General features: G+C 42.4%; 2 protein-coding genes across 4 annotated transcripts in view; one reads left to right on the top strand and one right to left on the bottom strand.

The window, feature by feature from the left end:
* Positions 1-1,232: 1,232 nt before the first annotated feature.
* Brox (BRO1 domain and CAAX motif containing) lies at positions 1,233-21,651 on the bottom strand. Of its 3 annotated transcripts, XM_087906054.1 has the most exons (14): positions 21,518-21,635; positions 21,241-21,307; positions 19,471-19,594; positions 17,151-17,257; positions 16,515-16,611; positions 11,941-12,036; positions 10,397-10,469; positions 9,110-9,215; positions 8,164-8,253; positions 7,274-7,359; positions 6,002-6,083; positions 5,538-5,688; positions 4,138-4,297; positions 1,233-3,319 (listed from the first exon to the last, which is right to left on the bottom strand). In XM_087906054.1, the coding sequence occupies exons 3-14, from the start codon at positions 19,569-19,571 to the stop codon at positions 3,233-3,235; spliced, it is 1,236 nt and encodes a 411-aa protein (XP_087762180.1). In that variant the 5' UTR covers positions 19,572-19,594; positions 21,241-21,307; positions 21,518-21,635; the 3' UTR covers positions 1,233-3,232. The 3 variants fall into 3 exon arrangements, with proteins under 3 accessions (XP_087762180.1, XP_087762181.1, XP_087762182.1); XM_087906055.1 differs by lacking the exon at positions 21,241-21,307 and having other exon boundaries at positions 21,518-21,651; XM_087906056.1 differs by lacking the exons at positions 21,241-21,307; positions 21,518-21,635 and adding an exon at positions 20,859-20,990.
* A 74-nt stretch (positions 21,652-21,725) lies between these two features.
* Positions 21,726-24,064, top strand: part of Aida (axin interactor, dorsalization associated) — a 36,577-nt gene continuing 34,238 nt past the window's right edge. The window contains exon 1 of the mRNA XM_048439532.3: positions 21,726-21,993. Coding sequence (XP_048295489.1) covers positions 21,884-21,993 — 110 coding nt within the window. The 5' untranslated portion in view covers positions 21,726-21,883. The remainder of the gene's footprint in view (positions 21,994-24,064) is intronic.

Here is a 24,064-nt window from a genome sequence, read left to right as displayed (position 1 = left end):
GTCAAGACCCAGTGGCTTCTGAGGCTGTGGTGTGACCTCTTATGCTATTGTTGTGAAATTCTTGTTGGTGTGGTTTCAAGACAGCAATACCCCGGTCATCCCCCAAGTGTGATCACCTGCATGTGACCCTCATACAATTGGCCTTGTGGAAGGGGGTGAGGAAGGCCCCATCATGGGACACATCATGGGAGATGCTAGGCTACACAGGTGGTGAAAGGTGACTGACAGGACTACAGCAACACAGCCCCTTGAGGTATCTATCACTCATGCCGAGCTGAGGCTTTGCAGGTGACCCGTCACCTCCACTCCTGTAAGCAACACCAGTACTGATCAGTTCAGATCTGGACTTGCAGGAAAATGTCTTGTTGGCCTGCCTTTACCTCCTCCAGTTGTGAACAGCAACAGGAAGCCACCCAGCGTTGATTCTCCCCCAGAACCTGACCCTAGCCTTGGGTCTCTCCACAGCCACCTTCAGCTGGTTGCTCTCCTCACTTCTTTTGGATTTTGTACCTTTTTGTTTCAGGTCTTTCACTCAAAACCCCTTATCCAAGCCCCCTCCCCGCCATCCTTCAAGGTCACTCTCCATCCTCTTAATTCTTTGTTTCTCTCACCAACACCATGCTCATTTGCTCACACACTTTCTGTATCCCATGGCAGAACAGGTATACTGGTTACCTTTCTATTGTGAGCAAATACTACAACCAAGGCAACTTAGAGTTAATTGGACTTATGGTTCCAGAGGTTAGTCTTGATGGTGGAGCAAACGCAAGGTAGCAGATGGTTGGGGCAGCAGCTGAGAGCTCACATCTTGATTCACAAGCTAGAGACAGCAAGCATACTGGGATAGCAGGAATCCTTGAAGCTGACCCAGCTGACCCAGCTACACACCTGCCCGACAAGGTCACACCTCCTAATCTTTCTAGAGGTGAGAAGCCTGGAAGATCCTGAGGAGGTGCTCGTGTCCAGCTAGCCACAACACACAAAATATTGCACTGTACTTGTAACATGAGCTAGATGAGTCAATTAAAATAGTACTTTTCACATTAAGAGGTGGTTAAAATACCAATATAAACACAAGCATAAACTAAATATGCCAAGAAAACTAACTCAGGAAGCAGAACTGACACAAATGTCATTTAAATTATTACTGTAAGAAAAAAATCTGTACTGTACTAAATCTGCTACTAGCTAAGTATACAAAACACACACTCCCACAAAAAATCCAATGAAAATGTAAGTAAAATTGCTTTTATTTTCATAAATAAAGATAAATCATTATATAAACATTGAGCAGTAGTAGCATGTGAGTTGTCCTTGCCTGGTATGACATACATGCAACACGAATGTATAGTTCCATCTCCCTACAGTATTCATGCCAGTGCTCCACATTCGGTATCTCCCCAAATTCCCAATACCACTTTAAAACCTTATATAATGGGGTACATTAGGTGTCACCTCTTCAGTCAACAGAAGACTTCTTGTCTGACCATGTGAACACGGTCAATTATGGATTTCATCACCCGTACTTACTGTAGAAGCACCTTACACATATGGGTTTCCACCTCACTAGTGGTGGTTTAGTCCAGTCCACAAAAATCTCCCACCTAGTTAGTTAGTACTAGTACCTAAAACAAGTCCCACGGGCAGAGAGCAAGCAGGCTTGAGCAAGTACTAGTTAAAGTGTTGTCAGTAAATGGCAGCTAGGACAAGCGACTCTGTAGTTAGGGAAATCTTAGTATTTTTTTTCTACAGGCAGCAAAACAAAACCTAATGCCCATTCATTCAGTAGTTTCTCCAAGTGTTCTGAAAGCCGCAGCTTCAAATGTTAAATAGATACTGATAGATACTGTAAGCTGTAACTAGCTTTTCTATTTTTAAAAAAACTTCATTGATTCTACGGAGCGTTTCCAAGGAGTGTAAACTATGATATATGATTTATTGAATACAATCTTGATTGAAGGCTAATATGTTCATTCTTTATCATGAGATGTACATTCCTGTTTCAATACTTTATGTGACTGATGTGTTTCCCACAGGGTTGCTATGTGGATGCAGTGGTTTGTCTAAGTGCCTGCCCACTGGCGTGTGCACAGTAAGCTCTCATGTACACTACTGTTCCCATTGAGTGAGCCAATCTGCCACTTATGAACAGGAGTTAACACTGCAGGAGAGTAACCGAGCAGGACACACTACACATATATGACTTGTGAAAGTGTCACACACCCTCTATTTCCCAGTCTGTGGATATAACCAAACTGTTTAAGTGGTACCCACTTTGAAGATCATAGTTTATATCTATATCTTGACCTTCTGCTGCTATGGCCTTTGGCCTACAGTCAAAGAAATCCGATAGGCTAGATATCGAAGAAAACCATGTTAAAGACACAATGTACACCAAAATCAGGTAACAAAGAATATTTTCTTAAAATGCTTTTAACGAAGGAATCATCAGTGTGAGCCAGGAGAATCTATCTCGACTGAGCCTAAGAAAGGCTTTCTTTACAACATGCAATGCTGTACTTCTTTAAAACACACTTTCCATTCTTTATCTCTCTCTACAGAAACACCAAATGCTAGTACAAAGCTTTGTCCCTTAAGTAAAAAAGTTCATTAGAAAAAGTACTTGTAAAAAAATCACTGTCTGGACACTGAGGGTGACTATGGGAACATGGGACTCTGCAGGGAAGGGAAGTGTACGCCATCGTTGGTTTCCCTAAGTTCCACATTCCTCTAAACACTGATTTTTCTAGTAAATTATTGGCTGCTAAGTGTAAGGAAAGAATTTGGTCTGAAGGTTTTCTGATTTTTAACTGCAAATTTCTTTTCCTACCAGAAGACTCAAATCTAACAAGTCGGTGACAAGAAGGGAACTCATTTCTTTTAAAACATTCTTCTGGTATCAAACAAGAAGCAAAACACTTTTTTATGAAGGTAGAAAAACATTACCATGAAACTTACTCTCTAGCGTTCAAATAAGTCTAACCCCCTCCCCACGCACACTCATTAAAGGCATAAAAACAACCCTTCCAAGTGCTGTCCTGATTAAAAAAGCAGAGCCCAGAAACAAAAGCATAAAACATTTCTATGTTAAAAATCAAGAATAAATAAACAAAAGGCCAAGTCCCTCTGAAGTCAGTAATTATCCCATGGGCTTCATAGAAATCAGAAAAGGTGAAGTGAAGCCCGCAGTTCATCTTAGGAACTGGCAGCGAGATCTCTAAACAAGTGTCACTTAAGAGACAGAACACCCAGTGTCCTTTTGAGGTTTGATATCCGGTTCTTTTACAGGTTTCACGTCGTCTTCCGGTTTGGGTTTGACCTAGGGAGAAAGGAAACACGGTGAATATGCAAATGGAGATTGAGAAAACCCGCAGAGGTTTCCTCTACTTCCTACCTTCCAGGGTGCTGGCATGTTAAAGAACGGCACTGAGGTGACCCACGCCATGGGGGGGGGGGGTGATTCCCCTCTACAATCTTTCAGTAAAGGAAAAACGTGGTAACAGAGATAATTTATGACAATATAAGCTATCTTTGAAAGGACTGCTTCAGAGGCTCAATAGGAAGAAAAATGATTGTATTAAGGAGTACTTGTATGGTGAGGAAACTATAAAAATATACAATTTCAAGGAAGGATTACATTTATAAAACAATCCCCACTCCTTCGGTCACAGATCCCTAGTCTTTTGGTAATGAAACATAGACTTTCCCGTGCGCTACCGTCTGATTCAGAGTGCTATGGGAGCTTAGGGATGAACGAATGCACACATATTCTATTTCAATCCTGGATGATTAACAGAATGCTGCCATTCCTGGGGTCAAAAGGGGCATTGTTATAGCAACATCAACGCGGATGACCCCCCGCCCCCATCGTCTACTTAAGAAAGCACTGACAAGCTGTGAAAATGAGGTGATATGTTGGAAACAATGTCAGTAAATTACAAAGGAATCTAGAAGTCACTGAAGGAGTAGGGGCTACTTCTGAAAACAATCTACACCCGATTAGAATAAGCACTGTAATAAGCTAACTGTGCATTCAGACAAATACATAGACCTGCTGAAGTAGACGAAGACATCACAAAACTAGCTTTACAGTCTTCTTAAACATCTGTGAAGGAAAAGAAAGCCCCAATCTCATACACTGTCATCCTTGGGTCTCTTGGTGAGATCAAATGCAGCCAACGCTTCCGGTGTCCAGTGAGCACTCATAGGAGGAAATTCAAAAGGCACAGGCTCTACCAGCCCATAATTTGCTTTGAGTTCCAGTTGTGGGGCTTCTGTTGGAATTTTTTGAAAGTAACTGCAAAAAGCAATTTAAAGAGAGGTTTATTCATTTCTTCAGCAACACTTGAGCATCTAACATGTTCAAAGCTACGATGAGTATGGCAGTTCTCAGCTCTAGGGGTACAGTCCCAAATGGACCGATGAGAAGTCAGGAGGCCCTAGTAAGTTATAGCACAATGCAACAGCGTTCAAGGACAGAAAGAATACAAAGAAGGGAGTGGGCCTGGATTTGGGGGCTCAGTCTATTTTCAAAGGAAGGGAGAAAAACTAAAGCAGACAAGTGAAAAGTTCAGTGTGACCAAATGCAGAGTATCACTGAAGAATATAAAGAGGCAGGCAGGCAGGGACAAGAATGATTCTCCCAGCCTATGAAGGAACCGAACTACAGTTTGCACTGACAACTGTTGATTTCCTAAATAGTTTCGGTCTTACTGCTTGAAGGGACCAGGAAAATTTATGAGAAAATTAAAATTTCCTACTTTATAGTTAGCTCAAACCAGAGTGAGACAAATAGGCAAAACAGTTGATTGTAGACTGGTGCGGGAGAATTTTCTCTATTCTGTCAATCATGTTTTAAATAAATGCTGATTGGCCAGGCAGGAGGTGTAGGTGGGAAAACTAGACAGGATGTGGAAATGATGCAAGGGGAGCAGGAGAATTCTGGGGAGGAGGAAGTTGATTCCTTGCACTCCTGCCCAGGCCACCGAAGCAGCAGGATGTGAGCTGCCCCACTGAAAAAGGTACTGAGCCACATGGCTAAAATAGATCAAAAAAATGGGTTAATCAAGATGTGAGAGTCAGTGAGAGGCTAGAGCTAATGGGCCAATCAGCTTTATAAATAATAGAGATCTTTGTGTGGTTTTCTTTGGGCTTGCCGGCTGTGGGGTACTGGGCAGGACAGAAACCCCCAACAAACAAACAGCCCCTCATGCTACAGTACACACACACACACACACACACACACACACACCTGCCCTGCACAGAGGCAGCAGATAGAAGCAAAGTTTAGAGAAAAGGAAGTCTTTATAGGAGTATCCTGATGAAATAAACTTTGTTACCAAATCCCACTTAGATTTTAAACCTACTTTTTATGACATCATATATAAAAGGCCCTATAAACAACTTTATCACCAGTTTAAAAAAAAATTAATACTAAATTTAAATGCAATTTAAGAGACATCCTTTGGGACTGGAGATAAAACTGTTACTAAAGTCACTATGGTAGCAATCCTGATCAAGGAGTGAGTAGTACGCACATGAACCCGTTTTCTCTCTGACATTTGTCCAGGGTGTTCTTCACAAGGCTGCCAAGCTTCCGGAAGAACAGGTGACCTGATGGCTTGGCTGTAGGTCCTGGTCCTTTGGTTTCCCCATACTCTTTGCACAGGGCTTCAGCCTCTGCGTACACTGTGGAGAGGACAACAGTCTCAGAATGGTTAGCCCTGCCCGAGAGCTCCAAGGCCTGAAGTGAGGACAGTGGCTTCTGCTGTTTTCACCTGCCGTGAAAGTAACACAACGACAGGGCTGGTGGGAGGCGGTGTTTTCTATAGGCTCGAGGATAAGAATATTTTTTTCTTTTCTCCAACTATCTTGTCTATTTCTTTCATGAACTTAGCTATCTTGCCTGTTTCTTTCATGAACTTAGAATCTACGCATTCCCTTTAGGATGAAAGAATTTTTTTTAAAAAAAAGGAGTTAAAATCTTAGAAGGAAAACTTACATTTTTCTGCTTCTTGGAGAGACCTGATTGCTTCTCCACATTTATCACTAGCCAACAGGGTCTGGCCATGGTAACAATATGCCTGGCAAGAGAAACACATTTGCATAGATTCTGTCCTCGGATTCCATGTCACACTGTCAGTCACTGTTTGGACTATCCATGCAAGCCTTTACTTGAGGGTAGGCTTCCCTCATCTCTGTCCAAATAAAATGAACAGCTAGGCCTAGCCCTGACAAGAAGCAGACATGTCACTACACTCTAAGAGCAAAACCTACTAGCTGAAACTTGTTTGAAAAATGAGGACAGAGCTATGAAAAGGAGTCAATTCTTTGTTACACACACATAAAGAGATAGGGCAGTGTTTTGGGACGAACAAGCAGAGTCTGCTGACTGTCCCACTCCAACCCATGTCCCACCCCATCTGTCTATATATACCCCTCCTCCTGGGTTCAGGATCCTCCTCCTGTCTCAGCTTCAAATGCTTAGGGTTACAGGCATGTCTCACCACACCCAGTAAGGACCACAGGCTTTAAGAAAAGCATATCAGCCTGAAGTCTACTCATTAAAATCTGCTGAAACAGACAACTGGTGCTGAGTAATAGTATGCTGTAAAACACTGTATCATGGAAGGGGTAGAAATATTTACTTAACTCTGAAAAAGGTTCTGACTGCCTTTCACATGATAATAACCTTAAGTTTGATGGTTTAATCAACAAGTAAGGAGCTTCTAAAATGGTGCAGACTGATGGGTTTTCACCTAGGTCATACACACTGTGTGGTATGCCTAAGATTAAAATAAATCAACAACAAAATCATGGTGTGTATAGAGGTGTGAGTAAGCAGGGGGTCAGAGGCCAACCTTAGGTTTCAGTCCCTGCCTTCCATTCTGTTTGAGGCAGGGTGGCCTGTTGTTTGCTGTGAGGCATGCAAGGCTAGCAGCTGGCATTTCTGCCTTCTATATCACTGTAGAGGTGCTGGTCTTACAGATGTGCACTATTGCATTCAGCTTAACATGGCATCTGGGGATCTGAACTCAGATCTTCACACTTGCTCACAACCTACTGAGCCATCTTCCCAAGCCACTGAGGTTAGAATTTGTTGATACTCCTCTCATGGACAGGATAAAACAACTGAGAGAATTCCCATTATGTGCCTAGTCTGAAAATACAATTTGGGACCACACAGCACCTCTAGGTCTACAACTGTCTATCATCTTGACAGCTGCCTGTCACTGGCAATCACTTCGCCATCTGCAGGGCTATCGGGACTCACATAGGCCGTGTAGAAGCACATCTTCAGGTGAAGGTACTTCCTCCATTTAGCAGAGTATGCAGGCTCCAAACTGGATAAAGTATGATCTAAAGTTAACATTTTAAAAAGCAAAATATCATTTCACCCAGTTTCACTGGAACATTCCTTAGTTCCTGTGTTCTGGTGCTAAAAGCAGAATGTCATCTAGTCTAAATTCAAGCTTTCATACATTAAGGAAAAAAAACTCTAAATACTTAATATGATTTATTTCTTCATAATTACGTATTTGAACAACATAATAAGTACCTCTTCAATTTGATGGTTAATGTAGCTTTAAATTAATGGCAAAATCCAAACACTTTCCTAAACCAAGACTCAAGAGCTCTACTACTAGGTATATTTCCAGCTCCTTACACATTAATTTATAACATATTAACTAACATGGATACATGCATATTTGTGTCTGAGAGGAGCATATGTGTGTGTAGCCTATTCACCCTGTCTGCTGAGACAAGGTCTCTTCACTTTTACCTGAATCTTACTGACTGAGCAAGGCACAGGGATCCTGCTTGACTCCTCCTCCATGGCAATAACATGTCATCAAGCTTGGCTTTTTTACATCCTATAGATCAAACTTAGGTCTTAATGCTCGTATGGCAAACACTTCACCCACAGAGCTCTGTCTCTGCTTTTGAGACAAACTGTCCAGGCTAGCCTTGATTTTACTCTGTTGTCAGGCAGGCCTTGGTACAATCCTCCTGCGACAGCCTCTGGAGTACCTGTGCCACCACACCTGGCCTCTTATTTTTAAAAAGGCCAAAATCCAAAGATTTTATTCTAGTAATAAAATGGGAAATACGAGAATCTTGTTAAACCTAAGGACTGTTGGTGTAACAACACGGCGCGGTTACCTGCTCTCTGGTAGAAGCTGGCTGTTTCGTACGCAAGCGCAGCAATCAGTCCGGGAGCGTGCTTCAGCTCGATTGCTCGGGCAATTGTTACTGTAACCGGTTATAAATACAACCTCTAAGTTCACATCCAGTTATGGGAAGTTCAGTCATAACAGCAAAAGACAGCCTGACAGTCTTCTTTCAGATTTTCATAGTTTTTAAAAAATATGTTTTAGTATAAAATTTATAGAAAACAAACACAAAAAGAAACCACTGATTTTATGTTTCTGATACAGTATCTTAAATCATTAGCCAACCATTAGCACAGAGAATTACTAAAATAGCATGACAGGAAGAAGAAAAGTGCTTTGAAAGTACTCAGTTTGACATACAGATAAAAAGCTTACAGGAGTTTACTGTTTTTGGTAACTGACAGAAGAAGACTTCAGGTAATTTAATGAGTGGGAGAAGGAAAGTAATAAGCACAGCAGAGGAGGAGAGATGAGTAGTGCTGATGTTTGCGGCAGGAACGAAGGCTCGCAGTTAAGATCACAAAGTACTCTTTCAGAAGAGCAGCGTTCGGTTCCCAACGTGCATTTTGGGAGGGTCACAACCACCTGTAACTACAGCTTCAAGGGATTTGGCACCCTCTTCTGACCTCTAAGGGCACCCACACACATACCCCCACCACATACACATTCTCTCTCACACACACCTAAAAATTAATCTTAAAGAAAGAAAACCCAAAGATGAACATTAATGCTATCAAAAAGGCATGAAATCAAAACTCCTTTTAAAGAAACATCAGCTGGAAGGAGCTCTCTGGACAGCAAAGGAAATGTTAAAGGTAAAACGGCCCTTATAATCAGTTCTTAAAACTTAATACAGCTAATTCTGGTATTTTCCAAAGACTCAAAAGCCAATATAAACATTCTTAAAAGCAAAACATCTTCGAGTATTTCTATACCTTCTTGAGCCTCAGCCTGGCACTGGATGACGTAAGTATCTATAAGCCGAGCCTCTAAGTCCTGGCCCTTTTCTGCTGGTGTAAGAAGTTTGGGTATATGACTTTCCTGGAGAGAAAGAACAGAAAACAAACATGTCAAATCTCATCTTAATGCTGCTGTCAGAGACGACGATGTGATTATGGGATATTTAACTTCGAGACTCACTGGGAACCTAAGAGAACAGACCAAGCAGTGGCTGTAAGCTCACAGGCACGGTGAGGACTTATCTACTCAAAGTGAACTTTTATAAGAAATCCAGAAGCAAGAATTAGGTTATAGTTCTTTGCCAATACAATATAATGCAAAGCATATCTTTATTTTAAAAAGTATTTAGCTGCAATAGTAACAAAAATTCTCTTTTGTACTGTGACTTGTTCATTCACAGTAAGAGTTAACGTTGAAAAGAAAATACTGCAAATTCTACATCATCTAATTCAGGATGAAGAAACACCATAAAGCTGCCTCCAGAGGCCCTCATTTATCAGTAGTTTCAATCATCAGAAGAAGAGGGCAGTGTCAGAGGAAGACAAGCATTTTTCCTCAGAGTTCCCGTCCTATCTTCAGGTATCTGATATTATTAGATTGCAGTGATTGCCTGGCCATGAGACTCAGAATGGAACCTCAAAGTCAGTACCGAGGGATATGACTGCTCCCAGGGACAGCAGAAAGTAATGCACAGTAGCACAGACATCAACTTATCTGTTTTGTTTTCACTCAGGGTAAGAGACAGAAAAGTAAGCAGAATATTACAGCTAAAGCTTCTAGTTATGATCCACCAACTTGAAAGTAAAAATGAAGTTACTAGCACAGTAACTGGCTGTGGCTCCCAAGAAGGCAGCTGACATACAGCACACACAGCTAGCTCAGACCAAGTCCTCGACATTTGCACTCATCCTCCGTGGCCGCACACAATCTCCTTGTCACCACTGCCTAGACAATACAGTAACACGAGTACTCACAGAGCAGTCACTCTGTGCTAGCAGACGAGAAAGGTATACAGTACACAGGTCGTGCATGGCTTACATGCAGAGCCCACGTCACTTTAGAAAAGGCAGTACAGAATCTAGACTTGGGTGTGCAGATGTGGAAGGGCGATCTGTTCTTAAACCAACTCTCTGAAGTCACTGGGGGGACGGGACTATCTCTTTGACACAATAGAGTTACTAATCCTGACACACAGTCCAAGAATTAACAATGTGTCACCCCCAGATCCATCCTACCCTGCCCTGCTCCCCAACCCCATTTACCTTTAAATGTTTAAAAATTCCAGCTGCAATTTTTAGGCTCCGATGGACTTCTTTTGCTTCATCTTCTGTTATGCTTTAAGACAGTGGTTATGTAAGTTAGAGAATGCGCCTTATTTCTGGTACTAACAGCTACCACGTTATCAGAACACCAAGGCTGGGACATGGCTCAGTGCCTAAGAGCACTTGCTGCTCTTGCAGAGGACTCAGTCCAGCTCCCAGCACCCATGTCAGGCAGCTCCTATGCCTGTGACTCCAGCTCCAGGGCGACCCAAGGCCTCTGGCCTCCGCAAGCATGTGCACATACCTACACACAGACACTTGACCAAATGAGTTATTTGTGTTTCTTATTATTAGTTCTCTTCCTTAAAAAGAAAAAAAAATCTAATTTCTCTAAAAAAAAAAAAAAAAAGAACAAACTAAAAATACACATGAAACATACCCTAAGACTCTGCAGACAAACAGAGAGCTTGCCTCGAAGGAAATGCTAAACAGTCTTATGTCTTTCCAGACTGCTCTGCCATAAACACATACAAAACACTACGAACTTAACACATCATGGCAGCTACACACACTACTCTGTTCATTTGAATCACTCTACTCTGGCAAACACGACTCATGTTCATGTTTACATGTCTGCATATTACTACGTGTGAATGAATCAGAATGGATGTGCCTGTTTCTCAGTGCTGTATGTTACCATGAAAGTTGTCTCATCTAATTTTACAATTCTTAAAAAAAAAGTTGTTATTTCTCTGTGTGCACTGGTGCATGAGTGGAGGTCACAGGACAAGTGTGTGGCTCAGCTCTCTCCTCCCCTCGTTCTGTGAGTTCTGGGGTCCAACTAAGGCTTGTGTCATTGGGTGGCAAGCACATTTACCCACTGAGTTACCTCATTGGCGTGCAATTCTTTAGTCCTCTAAACAATTTTTTATATACCTTTAAGTTTTTTGTATCTCTTTTTCTACAAATTGCCTATTCATATCCTTTATTTTCAACTGACTTGATAGTTGTTGATTTTTAGATTATACATTTAAAAATGGACAACTTATAACGAGTTGCAGTTTTGCTGACCAATCCCGTCACTGTTTGAAATCTCTGTTTACAGTACTTGGAATGCAGTCAAGGAGCCGCACTTTTCACAGCTTCTTGGCTTGGGGTCTTACCTAGATCTACCACCACATAGCAAGATTATGGAAACCTTTCCCACTGTAAAACCAGAGTACAGGACGGTGGCTGCACAGGCTGGCATCCTGGAATCAATCTCTGGAACTCATGCAGAAGTGAAAGCAGAGAACCTATTCCACAGGGCTGGCCCTGGCCTATGTGTCCCTCACCCACCCCAAGAGCAATAAATAAAAATTTACAAAACAAAGAATAAACTGCCTAACTACAGTTCTTAAGTATGAACAATGACTCTTGTACTTACTTCAAATGGAAAGTTTTAGAAAATAGCCTAGACTTAAATTCAATATATTTAAAACAACAACAACAACAACCACACACACACACACACACACAAATAAAACCTTTGCTTTCTAACTTACTTTTCTTTTCCGGCCAATCGTGAAGCATATTTGGTATACCATAATGCTACATTAAATCCCATGGATATCAATTCAAAAACAGCATCCTGCTGGGCACTGGAATTAGAAATGAAATCATTAAGTTCTACAAATTATGAAGATATGGCTAAACAAAGCTTACTTGGCTTAGCAGGGTAAGGCTCTTGCTGCCAAGTTTGATGGCCCGAGTTCAATCCCTGGAACCCGCATAGTTGAAGAGAAACGATTCTTGCATGTTGCTCTCTAACCTTCACATATGTACTATGACATGCAGGCTCACATACATGTACACATAGCACATATAAATAATAAGTGCATTAATTTTAAAAAATATGAAGATACAAGTTGGGTACAGTGCTGCATGCCTTTAATCCTAGCATTTGGGAGGCAGAGGCTGGTGGATCACAGTGAGTTTGAGGCCAGCCTGGTCTACAAAGTGATTTCCAGGACAGCCTGGGCTGCATAGTGATGGTTGGTCTCAAACAACAACAACAACAACAACAAAAACAAACAAAGAACAAAGAAACCAAAAGATAGAACTGACACATATGAATTCAGGTAATTAACAATCTAAATACAGTGGTACAGAATTTTCTTAGTTTGCTTTCTATGTGCTAAGACAGAAAGCATGCACACACACATACACACACACAAGCATGCACACATGAACAATTTGGGGAAGGAAAGGTTTAGTTCAGCTTACAGCTCACAGTCTAATATGACATCAGAACAGACACTCAGGATAGGAAACTGCAAGCAGAACTGAAGCAGAGGCCATGGTGGAACACTGCTTACTGGTTTGCTCCCCATTGCTTTCTCTCTCGGTTTCTTTTTTATATAATTCAAGATGACCTGCCCTGTGGTGGCAATACCCAGGTGGGCTGGTCCCTCCTTGCATGAATCGTTCATCAAGAAAATTACCCACAGGTTAATCCAATGGAAGAATTTTTTCAATTGAGTTCCCTCTCCCAAATGACCCTACTTTACACCACGCTGACAAAAAAAAATTAACCAACACAAGTATGAACTATGTACTCCACAGTAATAATCACAAAAAAGTAGTTCCCAAAGCTATTATAAAATAGCTTTAAAACCATGTATTTCTGTGACTCCTTAAAAACTCAGAAAGCACCGGGCATGGCTTTAATCCTAGCACTACAGAGCTTGTTCTGTAGCCCAGGTTGGCTTCCCTCGCACCTGGTTATCAGCATATGCACCATTGCTTAGCTTAATCCACAGAACCAATACTGGGGATGATGTGGGGAAAGCACTGAATTTACATAATTCAAGTCCTTTACAGCCTGTCAAGTTGTTCACTGTAAAGATGATGAAGATTTGCCCAGCAAAATCCCAGCAAAATTCTTCAAAGACCTCGAAAGAACGGTACTCAACTTCAATTGGAAAAGCAAAAAACCCAGGATAGCCAAAACTATCCTGTACAATAAAAGAACTTCTGGAGACATCACAATCCCTGACTTCAAACTCTACTGCAGAGCTACAGTACTGAAAACAGCCTGGTATTGGCATAAGAACAGACAGGAGGACCAATGGAACCGAATAGAAGACCCAGATATCAACTCACACATCTTTGAACACCTGATCTTTGATAAAGAAGCAAAAAATATCAAATGAAAAAAAGAAAGCATATTTAACAAGTGGTGCTGGTATAACCGGATATCAACATGTAGAAAAAGGAAAATAGACCCATATCTATCTATCACCATGCACCAAACTCAAGTCCAAATGGATCAAAGACCTCAGCATAAAGCCAGCCACACTGAACCTTATAGAAGAGAAAGTGGGAAGTACACTTGAACACATTGGTACAGGGAATCACTTCCTAAATATAACCCCACTTAGCACAGACACTGAGAGAAACAATTAATAAATGGGACCTCCTGAAACTGACAAGCTTCTGTAAAGCAAAGGACACGGTCAATAAGACAAAAAGAGAGCCTACAGAATGGGAAAAGATCTTCACTAACCCCACATCAGACAGAGGGCTGATCTCCAAAATATACAAAGAACTCAAGAAATTGGACACCAAAAGATCACATAAGTCAATAAAAAAAAATGGAGTACAGACCTAAACAGAGAACTCTCAACAGAGGAATCTAAAATGGCTGAAAGACACTTAAGGAAATGTTCAACATCTTTAGTCATTAGAGAAATGCAATTCAAAACAACTCTGAGATTCCATCTTACACCTGTAAGAATGGCCAAAATCAAAAACACTGATGACAACTTATGCTGGAGAGGTTGTAAGGAAAAGGGAACACTCCTGAATTGCTGGTGAGAATGCAAGCTGGTACAACCCCTTTGGATGTCAGTGTGGCGATTTCTCAAAAAATTAGGAAACAACTTTTGGGTATATAACCAAAGGATGCTCAATCGTGCCACAAGGACATGTGCTCAACTATGTTCACAGCAGCTTTGCTTGTCATAGCCAGAACCTGGAAATAACCTAAATACCCCTCGATCGAAGAATGGATAAAAAAAAAAAAAAAAATGGTACACTTACACAATGGAGTACTATACAGCAGAAAAAAATAACGACAGCTTGAATTTTGCAGGAAAATGGATGGAACTAGAAAACATTATTTTGAGTGAGGTAACCCAGACCCAGAAAGACAATTATCACATGTACTCACTCATAGGTGGTTTTTAAACATAAAGCAAAGAAAGCCAGCCTATAAACCACAATCCCAGAGAACTTAGACAACAATATAAACACTAAGAGAGACTTACATAAATATAATCTACCTGAGAAGTAGAAATTATAAAAAGGCAAGATCTCCTGAGTAAATTGGGAGCATGGGGACCTTGGGGGAGGATTGAAGGGGGGAGGGGAGAGGCAGGGAGGAGAGCAGAGAAAAATGTAGAGCTCAATAAATATCAATTAAAAATTCAATCAATAGAAACTTGTTGGGGCCAATGAAATGGCTCAGCAGGTAAAAGCACTTCCTACAGTATAAGCTTGATAACCTGAGTCCAAGCCCTGAAGATCATATTTGGGACAGGCAGTGGCCAGCATCTGTAATCTCAGTACCTCCTAAGGGGAGGTAAGCAGTGGCAGGACAGGGATCATGTCCAGAAGCTGATGGGCCAGCTAGCCTAGAACATGCAGTATGGCAGAAACAGAAGCATGCCTGCCTCAACATGGTGGAAGGTTCTAGTTGTCCTCTGAGGTCCATGCATGTAGTTGAATAAGCATGTGTGACCCCGGTGTATGTATGTGTGTGCCCACACATGTGCACACAAATTTTAAAAGTTTTAAATCTTAAAAGAATATTCCCCAGATGTTTGCATTGTTTTTAAGCAACCACACCCAACAATGCAAAAAAAAAAAAAAAAGATGATGAAGACTTGATCCTTAAAAAACAGACTTCACTGGGCTGGAAATATGGCTCAGTGGTTAAGAGCACTGGCTGGTTTTCCAGAGTATTCAAGTTCAATTCCTAGAACCCATGGCAGCTCACAACTGTCTGCAACTCCTGTTGCAGGGAATCCAACACTGTCACAGAGACATACGTGCAGGCAAAACACAAATGTACATACAATACAAATAAATAAATTTAAAAATAGTCTTTCACAACAACAACTCCTTAATTTTGGATGAAAAACAGTGATTACACAAAGAAAAACAGGAAGTCTTGGAAAACTTTGGTATTCAAGACTACTAGAATCCACACAACATGTCCAAGGAAGAAAGGAAAGCAACATAAAGTGAATGTCTTAATTCTATAGAGGCCTGGCATTACATCATTCATCACGCCTACAGTTTCTCATTTTGTTCCTCACAGTATCCCATTATCATCATCACATCAATATCTAATTAAAGTGGATGTTCACAGAAAACCTGCATTGTGTCTTAGCATGTATGAATCCAACATTCACCCTTTCTATTGTAACACCACTCTGGCATGTGATTTCTAATCCCTTCCTATTTCTGCTTGTTTGTGTTTGTGGATACACATGTGCCACAAAGCATACATGGAAGTCAAAAGGTAAATTTGGGAGCTGGCCCTCTCCTTCGACTCTATGTAGGCTCTGGGAATTGAATTCAGGTTCTCAGGCTGCACACACCTTCATACACTGAGCCACCTTGCTGGCTCCTTTTCTGCTTTTTTGTTAAACAAAGATCTATGGCCATTTTAACAAGCCAATTGTGTTTTTTAAAAGTAAAGGTTAACGTCGCAATGACCTATTCACAGTTGAGGAGTGAGAAAATTGTGAAGGGTGTTCTAAGAGTAGAAACACGGCTAGGAAGGCGGGGGATAATAAAGCCAGTTTTGGACTGCAAACTGGATATTATTAAACAGTCCATGGTGTTTAAAGTTAATATCTATTATTGCTGCAAAAATGGATTTTGTCTGGTAGAAACACATTATTTTAAACTTAATACCACACACTAGTTTAAGTCAAATTTTAATTAATTTTCTAACAAGTAACAATGCTTATCTGTTCTTCTTCTTCAAATACACTGGTCAAAGGGTTAGAAGCAGACTTGGAGTTAGGCCTCATTGGCACCGCTCACCTCGGAACGTGTCGCTCACCTCGGAACGTGTCCTTGCAGTGTATCAGTCCACTTGAAGCTCTGCACATATCGTAACTTGCTTTCTTGGGTAGAGTCACCCAGTGAATTTATGAAACCTATGAAAAGATGCAACACATTTTAATTTTAGAACAAATATTTTTTCTAGTTAAAATAGTATTTGTACATAGCTGGGCATGGTGGTACGCGCCTTTAATCCCAGCACTAGGAAAACAGGCAGCAGGATCTCTGTGAGTTCAAGGTCAACCTGATCTACAAATCGAGTTTCAGGACAGCCAGGGCTACAAAGAGAAATGCTGTCTTGAACCCCCCTCCTCACCAAAAACAATTGTTTTATTCGTATAATTACTTTTTTCAGGTGACTGAATGAACCTTCTGGTACTTTTCTCCTTCCCGTATTTTACATATTCTTTTAATAATAAAATATGGACTATATCTATCTATAGTTATCTATATCTATCTACCTACCTACCTGTATTATAGATATAGATATCTACTTTTTAGACTATTAGTATGTACCACCACTTACAAAGTCACATTTCGAGACCCAAGCATTCCAAATACAGCCTGGGAGATAAAACTATCTGTATCTGAAAAGTCAAAAGCAGATATCACATAGCTGGTAAAAGTGACCAACCTTGTAAAAGTGAGAAATACAAGTCTGCTGCGTTCTTCATCGTTTCCGGATTACAGCTTAAATCAGTGAACAACTCGAGGAGCCGAGTCCTGGATGATCTCAAATCACTAACATCAACAGACAGTAAATCTAAGTAAGTTATGTTTCAAAGACTACATAAAAACAGCTCAGAGGCTACAACTTAAAAGCATTAAAACAACACCCAATAGATCCCCTGCTTCCTTCTTTATGAAGTACTAATCCCAAGGAATAAATTTAATTAGGGTCAATGTTAGAAATAAATGAAGTTTCTATTAATAATTGCTTCAAAAGTTATAAAAAAATAAACTCAGTCTAATTAAAGGGGCAATGCATGAACCCAATTATACAATAAAAATATATAGCAAGTTTTAACAGCAAAAATATCAACCAGGCATGGCAACACAAACCTGTAATGTAGTGCTCAGGAGGTGGAAGAGGAGAGAAATCCTTAGCTATGGAGTTGAAGCAAGTCTGAGTCAGTCCAGGCTAGCTGAGACCCCGTCTCCATCAACACAAATAACAACTGAATGGGTTTAAAATTCATTCTTCCTTCTTTGTGTGTGTGTGTGTGTGTGTGTGTGTGTGTGTGTGTTTCCTGACAGGGTTCCTTTGTGTAGCCTTGGCTATCCTGTAACTAGTTGTGTAGACCAGCTGGCATTGAACTCACCTGCTTCTGCCTCCTGAATGTTGGGATTAAAGGCATGTGCCATCACCCGGCTCATTTTTCATTCTTTAGCCAATAGTTTTGGGGGAAACAGAAATTTAATGTACTTGTGTATCATTTTAATAACTAATTTGAATTTCTAAATTTGGCACTCCACACAAAACATCTAACATACTATATGATTATATATACATCCAGAAGATGTGAAACTGTATGGCCAAGGTGCCCCCACATGCCATTCTTCTCCATAACAAAAAGCATCTTGCATCCAACTTTCCCTCTTGTGATTCCTTTACCCCATGGTGACAGTGCCTACTACAGTTTCAGGATGCTCCTCCCCATTCAACACTTCTCTCTATGTCCCCAGTTCTCTCCCACATACAAAAAGACCTGTCTTTGGCCTTCTGCCTATCTCTTCTGAGAACTCACATCTTCAGTGACTTCCTCTCCTAGATCTGCAGCCACATCTAATCCAGAAAGCCACGAGAGTTCCAGAAAACACATTAAATGGACATTGACTAAAGACCTTTAAAATAGGTGTAAGTTGCTGAAGAGTACATTTAAACTGTAAACACATAGAATGCATGATATATAATACATACTCTGAATACTTTCAAAGTCATTTGTAAATGTTCTCAATCTAAATACATGTTAGAGTGTGCATGTGCACACACATGCAAATATTCATGCCTGGACATGATGAAAGTCAGGGGTTGGATGTTTGGGTCTCTCACCGAACCCAGAACTTTCCATTTCATCTAAACTTGCTGGCTTGTGCCCCAGTGCAAGGGTTCAGAAGTGTGCCACCTGCCCATTTTTTATGTGGATGTTAGGGATCTGAACTCAGGTCTCATGCTCATGCCTAAATTACCTATTTCTAAGGCATGCTTTTCTCAAGTTGTATAACTTTAAGATGAATTTAACTTTAGGCATGTTGAACTTCGGGTGACAGCACACACACACACACACACACACACACACCAAGCAGAAACAAAAGAAGCAGTGGGCCTAACATAGTGGGCAGAGTTTGCCAACTCCTGATGTAAGTTAAACAACTTATGTGACCCTCAGCTTAAGTCCTTTCTCATACATCACTACTTTGAAGGCCACTTCAAACCATAGCAATCTCTCCCTGCTTGGAACATTAAATAATTTACTGTCTGGCTCATTAACAATACTTTTTTTTTTCGTTTGTTTGTTTTTTGGAGATAGGGTTTCTCTATATAGCTTTGGAGCCTGTCCTGGAACTCACTCTGTAGACCAGGCTGGCCTCAAACTCATAGAGATCTGCCTGCCTTGGCCTCCTGAGCACTGAGGTTAAAGGCATGCACCACCACACCCTGCTAACAATACTCACATCCTATCTTAAGGCTCTGTTGAAATATATAGTTTAACTTTGTTACTGCTTTAGCTCTTCTGGAACTCATTTACCAATCTAACCTTAAGTATGTGGCTCCGATGCCTACCAAAGCTTAAATACCCCATGATTTAATCTTCATCTGTTGATGATAAAATAGAAATTTACCATGAGTTTAATGTTAGGAATGTGTCACACATTTCTATATTGACCATGGAACTTATAAAGTCCCTTGAATCCTGCCCAACCAACACAGCTTAAGTTGCACTAACGCTTACTTGCAGATCTTCGAAGCAGGAGGACCAGTGATCATGCCATAGTAGTTAAAAGACACGGGAGCTGTAGCTTTTAACGGGTTCCTATGAAACCAATGGGTCATTTTCTCAAGATGTGTTCTACAGGCTGAAGAGACATAAAAATTGAAGAAACATTAAGTCGGAAAAAGGTACAGTAAAAACTGGCTATTTTACACTTTATGCATAAGCTATTGTACAGAAAATATACATACATAAGCATAATACACCACAAATAGATTTTGCCTTATATATTGCATCTATAATTAGGTTATGTATAAGAAAATTAAGAACTCTGTGAGTCTGGCTAAAATGTGTTCTCACCAGTCTGGGAGAGAAGCTGAGACGCTGGTAGAGCTCCAGACTACACTTCTGAGAAGCAAAGCCGAGACTTTGGTTGGATAGCCGCAAACAAGAAGGTATAGGACCTAATGAGACTCGTTTCCTTAACATAGTCAAATGGATCCCCCCATAAACACTAAGTCTTCTGGAAATAAATAAGCTTCATATTCATTTTATTTTCCACATATTGCTGGTGCTAAAGGACCTTGGTGGATATTTTGTGTTCTGTAATAAATTGATTGGGTATTAAACTGCTAAGACTATTTTTTATAATAAAATGTAAATTGTACAAATCATTTGAAACGCTACCTCAATAAAATGTCAACCTGAAAAAAAATGTAGCATAAAGAAAAAAAGCAGCACTGTTTTTTTTTTTGCCTAAAAGTTTCTGAGTAGGTAATGTATTTAGTAACATAAGAAGGCTTCAAGCTGAATTCTCAAACATCTCATTAGATTCCAGAAGAAACACAGAAGCAATTCTGATAAGACAAATGCAATTTAAAGGCATTGCACAGGCTTTCAATCCCCCTTTATTAGGGGAAAAAAGTGTGTGGAAGGATACAGTGTTCTGAAATATCTAACTCGGGTTAGACCCACTCATGGCAAAACTGGTTAGTTATTGAACGGAGAGAATGCATTTATACTCAGGGAATGCCTGGGAAGATCCACTTAGGGCTCAAAACACTGAATATGCCCCTTCAGAACACATCACCAAAACAGCGTCTATACATACCGCCTTCAAAACCTACGCAAACGCAGCACTAGGTGAGCCTACCACACTCTAGGGAAATTTGTGAAAATAAAATTTCCGCGACTGTTTCTGCTCCATTCTTCAAACACTCCGGTGACCTGACACTTTTCGGGTCTCCAGACCTCCGAGGGTGAGGTCGAGGAACGACACACCCATCCCTCAGGAGCCTGCAGAGCCCCAAGTACAAGCCCCGGATACAGAAGGTTACCTGCCAGACCTCCCTGGGACGACCCTGCCTGCTGACACACCCCTCCGGACTCCGGAGCTTCCAGGAGCCTACCTGCGGTCTAGACACGGCCCGCGCCCACTTCCTGTTTACCGCCCGGCCTCTTCCTCCGGGTGTTACCGAGTCAGGGGCCGCGACCCCACACACCCGTCTCCTGGCTTGCGATCGGCTCTTAGGTTAGCACAGCGATCCTGTCAACCTCAGAAGGTCAAGCGGATGACTGCCAAGCCAAGGTTCTGTGTCTCGCAAGCCCTCTAACATCCAAAGGGGACGCCGGGCGAGGAGAGTCGGCCGATCTAGCTGTTAATACCATCGATTCCTCCACCGTCTACCACCCAAGGGTCCATGGAAGCTGCCATGAAGGGGGCCCTCCACTGGCGTGCAGGGCCTCGAAGGGAGGGAGAGCACGGGCTCACATGCCTCATGACATGCTTACCGGGAGCTTCAGAGTCTGTCCGCCACTCTTCCTGCTGGAGGAAAGGGAAGGCGGGACCGCAGTCGGCCTGCGAGACAAGGAAGGCGCCGGTAGCACCGAGACGACAGGGCTAGAGAAGCCGGAAGCGGGGCCAGCCGCTAGGAAGCATCACGTGACTGGAGACCGTGACAGCCGCGGAGGCGGCCGTGCGTGTCTCAGAGGGGCGGTTCCGCCGCTTTGTGGCGGCCCCTGGGCTCGCTGCGTCTGCCCGCCCTTTCTAAACTTCGTTTGCTCTTACCTTTCTGGATCCTGTTTAGTCCCTAGAGAGAGAGGGCTGTGGCATGGGCGGGAGTGGGGTGGGATGGGGTGTCCCCCGAGCCAAGGCCGGAAGCCGCCACAGCCCTGGCCTTGGCGGGTCGGGGCGGCCTCAACCTAACTGGGGCGTGGCCTAGGGGGCGTGGCCTCGGCGGGGCGGCCGCCTTGGACCCGCAAAGTTTGGCTGTGGCGGCAAATGGGTTTGGGCGGCTCCTCGGCGGGTGGCGGTGGTGGCCTTAGCGGTTCCTCCCGGTCCTGTTAATGCCAGGGCCAAGCCCGGGGAGGATGGCGCCCTAGAGCCCGACCTTGCTGGGGTAGGGGCGGGAGGGGGCCGGGGCGGGGACCGGCCATGTCGGAGGTGACCCGGAGTCTGCTGCAGCGCTGGGGCGCCAGTCTTAGGAGAGGCGCCGACTTCGACTCTTGGGGCCAGCTGGTGGAGGCGATAGACGAGTATCAGATGTGAGTGACTTAACCGCGGGAACGGGCCAGGCAGGTCGCCACCCCTTGTTTCTGCCCAGGTCTCGCATCACCGTGTCCCGCAGCGCAGGCTTCTTGGGGTGCCCCCCCGCAAGCATTAGGGCTGAGATCCATGGGCCCTCATCCGGCTGCTCGGGGACCCCCGTCCGTTCTCCGGGGAGGCTCTCTCCTCGTCCCTCTTCTGCACAGGGCCGGATCCATTCAACAGGTAGCTGGGGCCCTCATTGGCTCTCTCCTTAGTTCCCTTCAAGCTTCCCTCGGGCCCTGGGCTCTACAGGCAGTCTCCTTTCCTTCCCACAGCCTCTCCCAGGTTGCCACCCCTCCAGGGGAAACAGAAATCTTCGAAAATTCCCAGGGAATACTTGTGTGCTCTCCGCCCACGTTCGGGGGATGAGTGGCCATGTTGTGCGTGTGTGTGTGTCTTCCACTCTCCACGTGTAGGAGAGGAGGGATGTGCTAGCGCGGGAGTGGAGGTTGTCCCCGGGAAGGGATGCCTCTTCTGCCATGAGAAGGGTCCCTGCTTGCTTCCTCGCCCTCCTTCTCCACCCCTCTGTCTGGTGAGCGGTGTTTTCTCAATTCCTGCTCGATTTCGTTTTCGATTTCTGGGACTGTTATTTGCTAGACTGTGAGTCCCACCCACCCTCTCGCTTGGCTGCTTTGGGTGGAGTCCGCGCAGGATGTGAATAGAGGGGAGCAAAAAGTGAATTAATAGAACAGGCCCAGGAGCCGCCACTCCCTCCTTGGGTCCCTCCCCCTTTTCCTGTGTACAATGTATAGCTTCAGGGTACAAGTGAGGACTGGTTTCCTTCACCACCCAAGTCTCATTATCTCTTTCTGGTTCTTTCCACTTAAGCTTTAGGCACTTATAAAAGCTGTATAAACATTTTGGTTAGTTTCTTGGACTTATAATAAAAGAAACTGCCCATTAAATGCTATTGTTTGCGAACTGTTACCATTAATTCTCGGTTTTAAAGTAAGTTCTTTGATGTTTCTCGAATTGTGAGACCATCCCCTTCGCTTTTTCTGTAAAGAATACAAGATTGATACTTGGGAGAATCAAAACTCCTATCCTGTCCCAACAATAGCTACTTGTTTTTGGCTAGTCCATGAGATAATTTGGATATATAGGTGTTCTCTGCCGGTCTTAACTGACAGATCGTCTATAAATTCAAAAATTTAGTGCTCTGGGTGTTTTGCTATGGACAACTACTAACATGTATTTTGAGTTCCCAAGTGATTTCATTTGTTTTTGTAACTACCCACTAGGCATAGAATTCTTTTTCTTTTTAACAAAATTTTAAAAACTGGGGTCACAATATGATACCTTTATCAATCATAAATTGATATCTGGGGAGGTTTTCTAACTTCAATCCCCTTCTGCTGATATTTGAATTAACAATAAATTGCTTTGTTTGATTAAAACATTGAGAGACTAATTCTGTAAACAAACTAGACAAATTTCAAGAGTCCTTCCATTGTTGCTCTTCTGTACCTTGATTGGGTAGCCCGTGAGGGTTTGTGTGTGTCACCATCTATAATAATTAAAGTGGCCTGAAATGCAAAGCTGCCTCTTGCTTGTGATACAGTGAACCTAGCAGCTGTTGGGATTGGGCAGCAAACCTCTCAATGGAAAGTGAAGAATGCCATGTCTAATTGAAATTACAAAGGAAAATTGAATATGCAGTCTGCTTAGTGGGAATGAGAGTAACAGGCACATGCAGATCCTTTGTTGAGTCTCCACACTGGCCACTGTACTGGAGAGCTGCAGAATACTACGCTCTCCAGTTATTATAAAACGGCACTGTCGGAGTTCAATAGAAATGTAGTGATTGGGCTAAACTTTGTAACGTTCAGGCTACGCATAAATGAGGCCAAGAATTTACATCTTCCTAATCTACCAGAGATAGAAACAAGTTGCCTTTTCTCATTTTTGAACACACTTTTTGGGAGGAAAGACTGAAGCCAAGGAGGCCAGTTGAGGACCGTGATAATAATGTGAACAATTACTTAGTTACTGGCTGGATATCAAGAATTAAGGGAGAAGTCGAGGATA

Source organism: Myodes glareolus, chromosome 5 (genome assembly GCF_982192425.1).
Source record: "Myodes glareolus chromosome 5, mMyoGla1.1, whole genome shotgun sequence".
Taxonomy (NCBI): domain Eukaryota; kingdom Metazoa; phylum Chordata; class Mammalia; order Rodentia; family Cricetidae; genus Myodes; species Myodes glareolus.
This window is presented reverse-complemented; position numbering and strand designations above follow the sequence as displayed.

What these genes read in the sequence shown, in the direction of transcription:
- Brox (XM_087906055.1), bottom strand. Translation starts at nt 19,571, where the DNA reads ATGACCCATTGGTTTCATAGGAACCCGTTAAAAGCTACAGCTCCCGTG. An exon ending in GAATTTTTAAACATTTAAAG is followed by an intron (nt 9,216 to 10,396) that starts GTAAATGGGGTT and finishes CTTTCTCTCCAG; the next exon opens with GAAAGTCATATACCCAAACT. An exon ending in TGTGCTTCTACACGGCCTAT is followed by an intron (nt 6,084 to 7,273) that starts GTGAGTCCCGAT and finishes TTCTCTTGCCAG; the next exon opens with GCATATTGTTACCATGGCCA.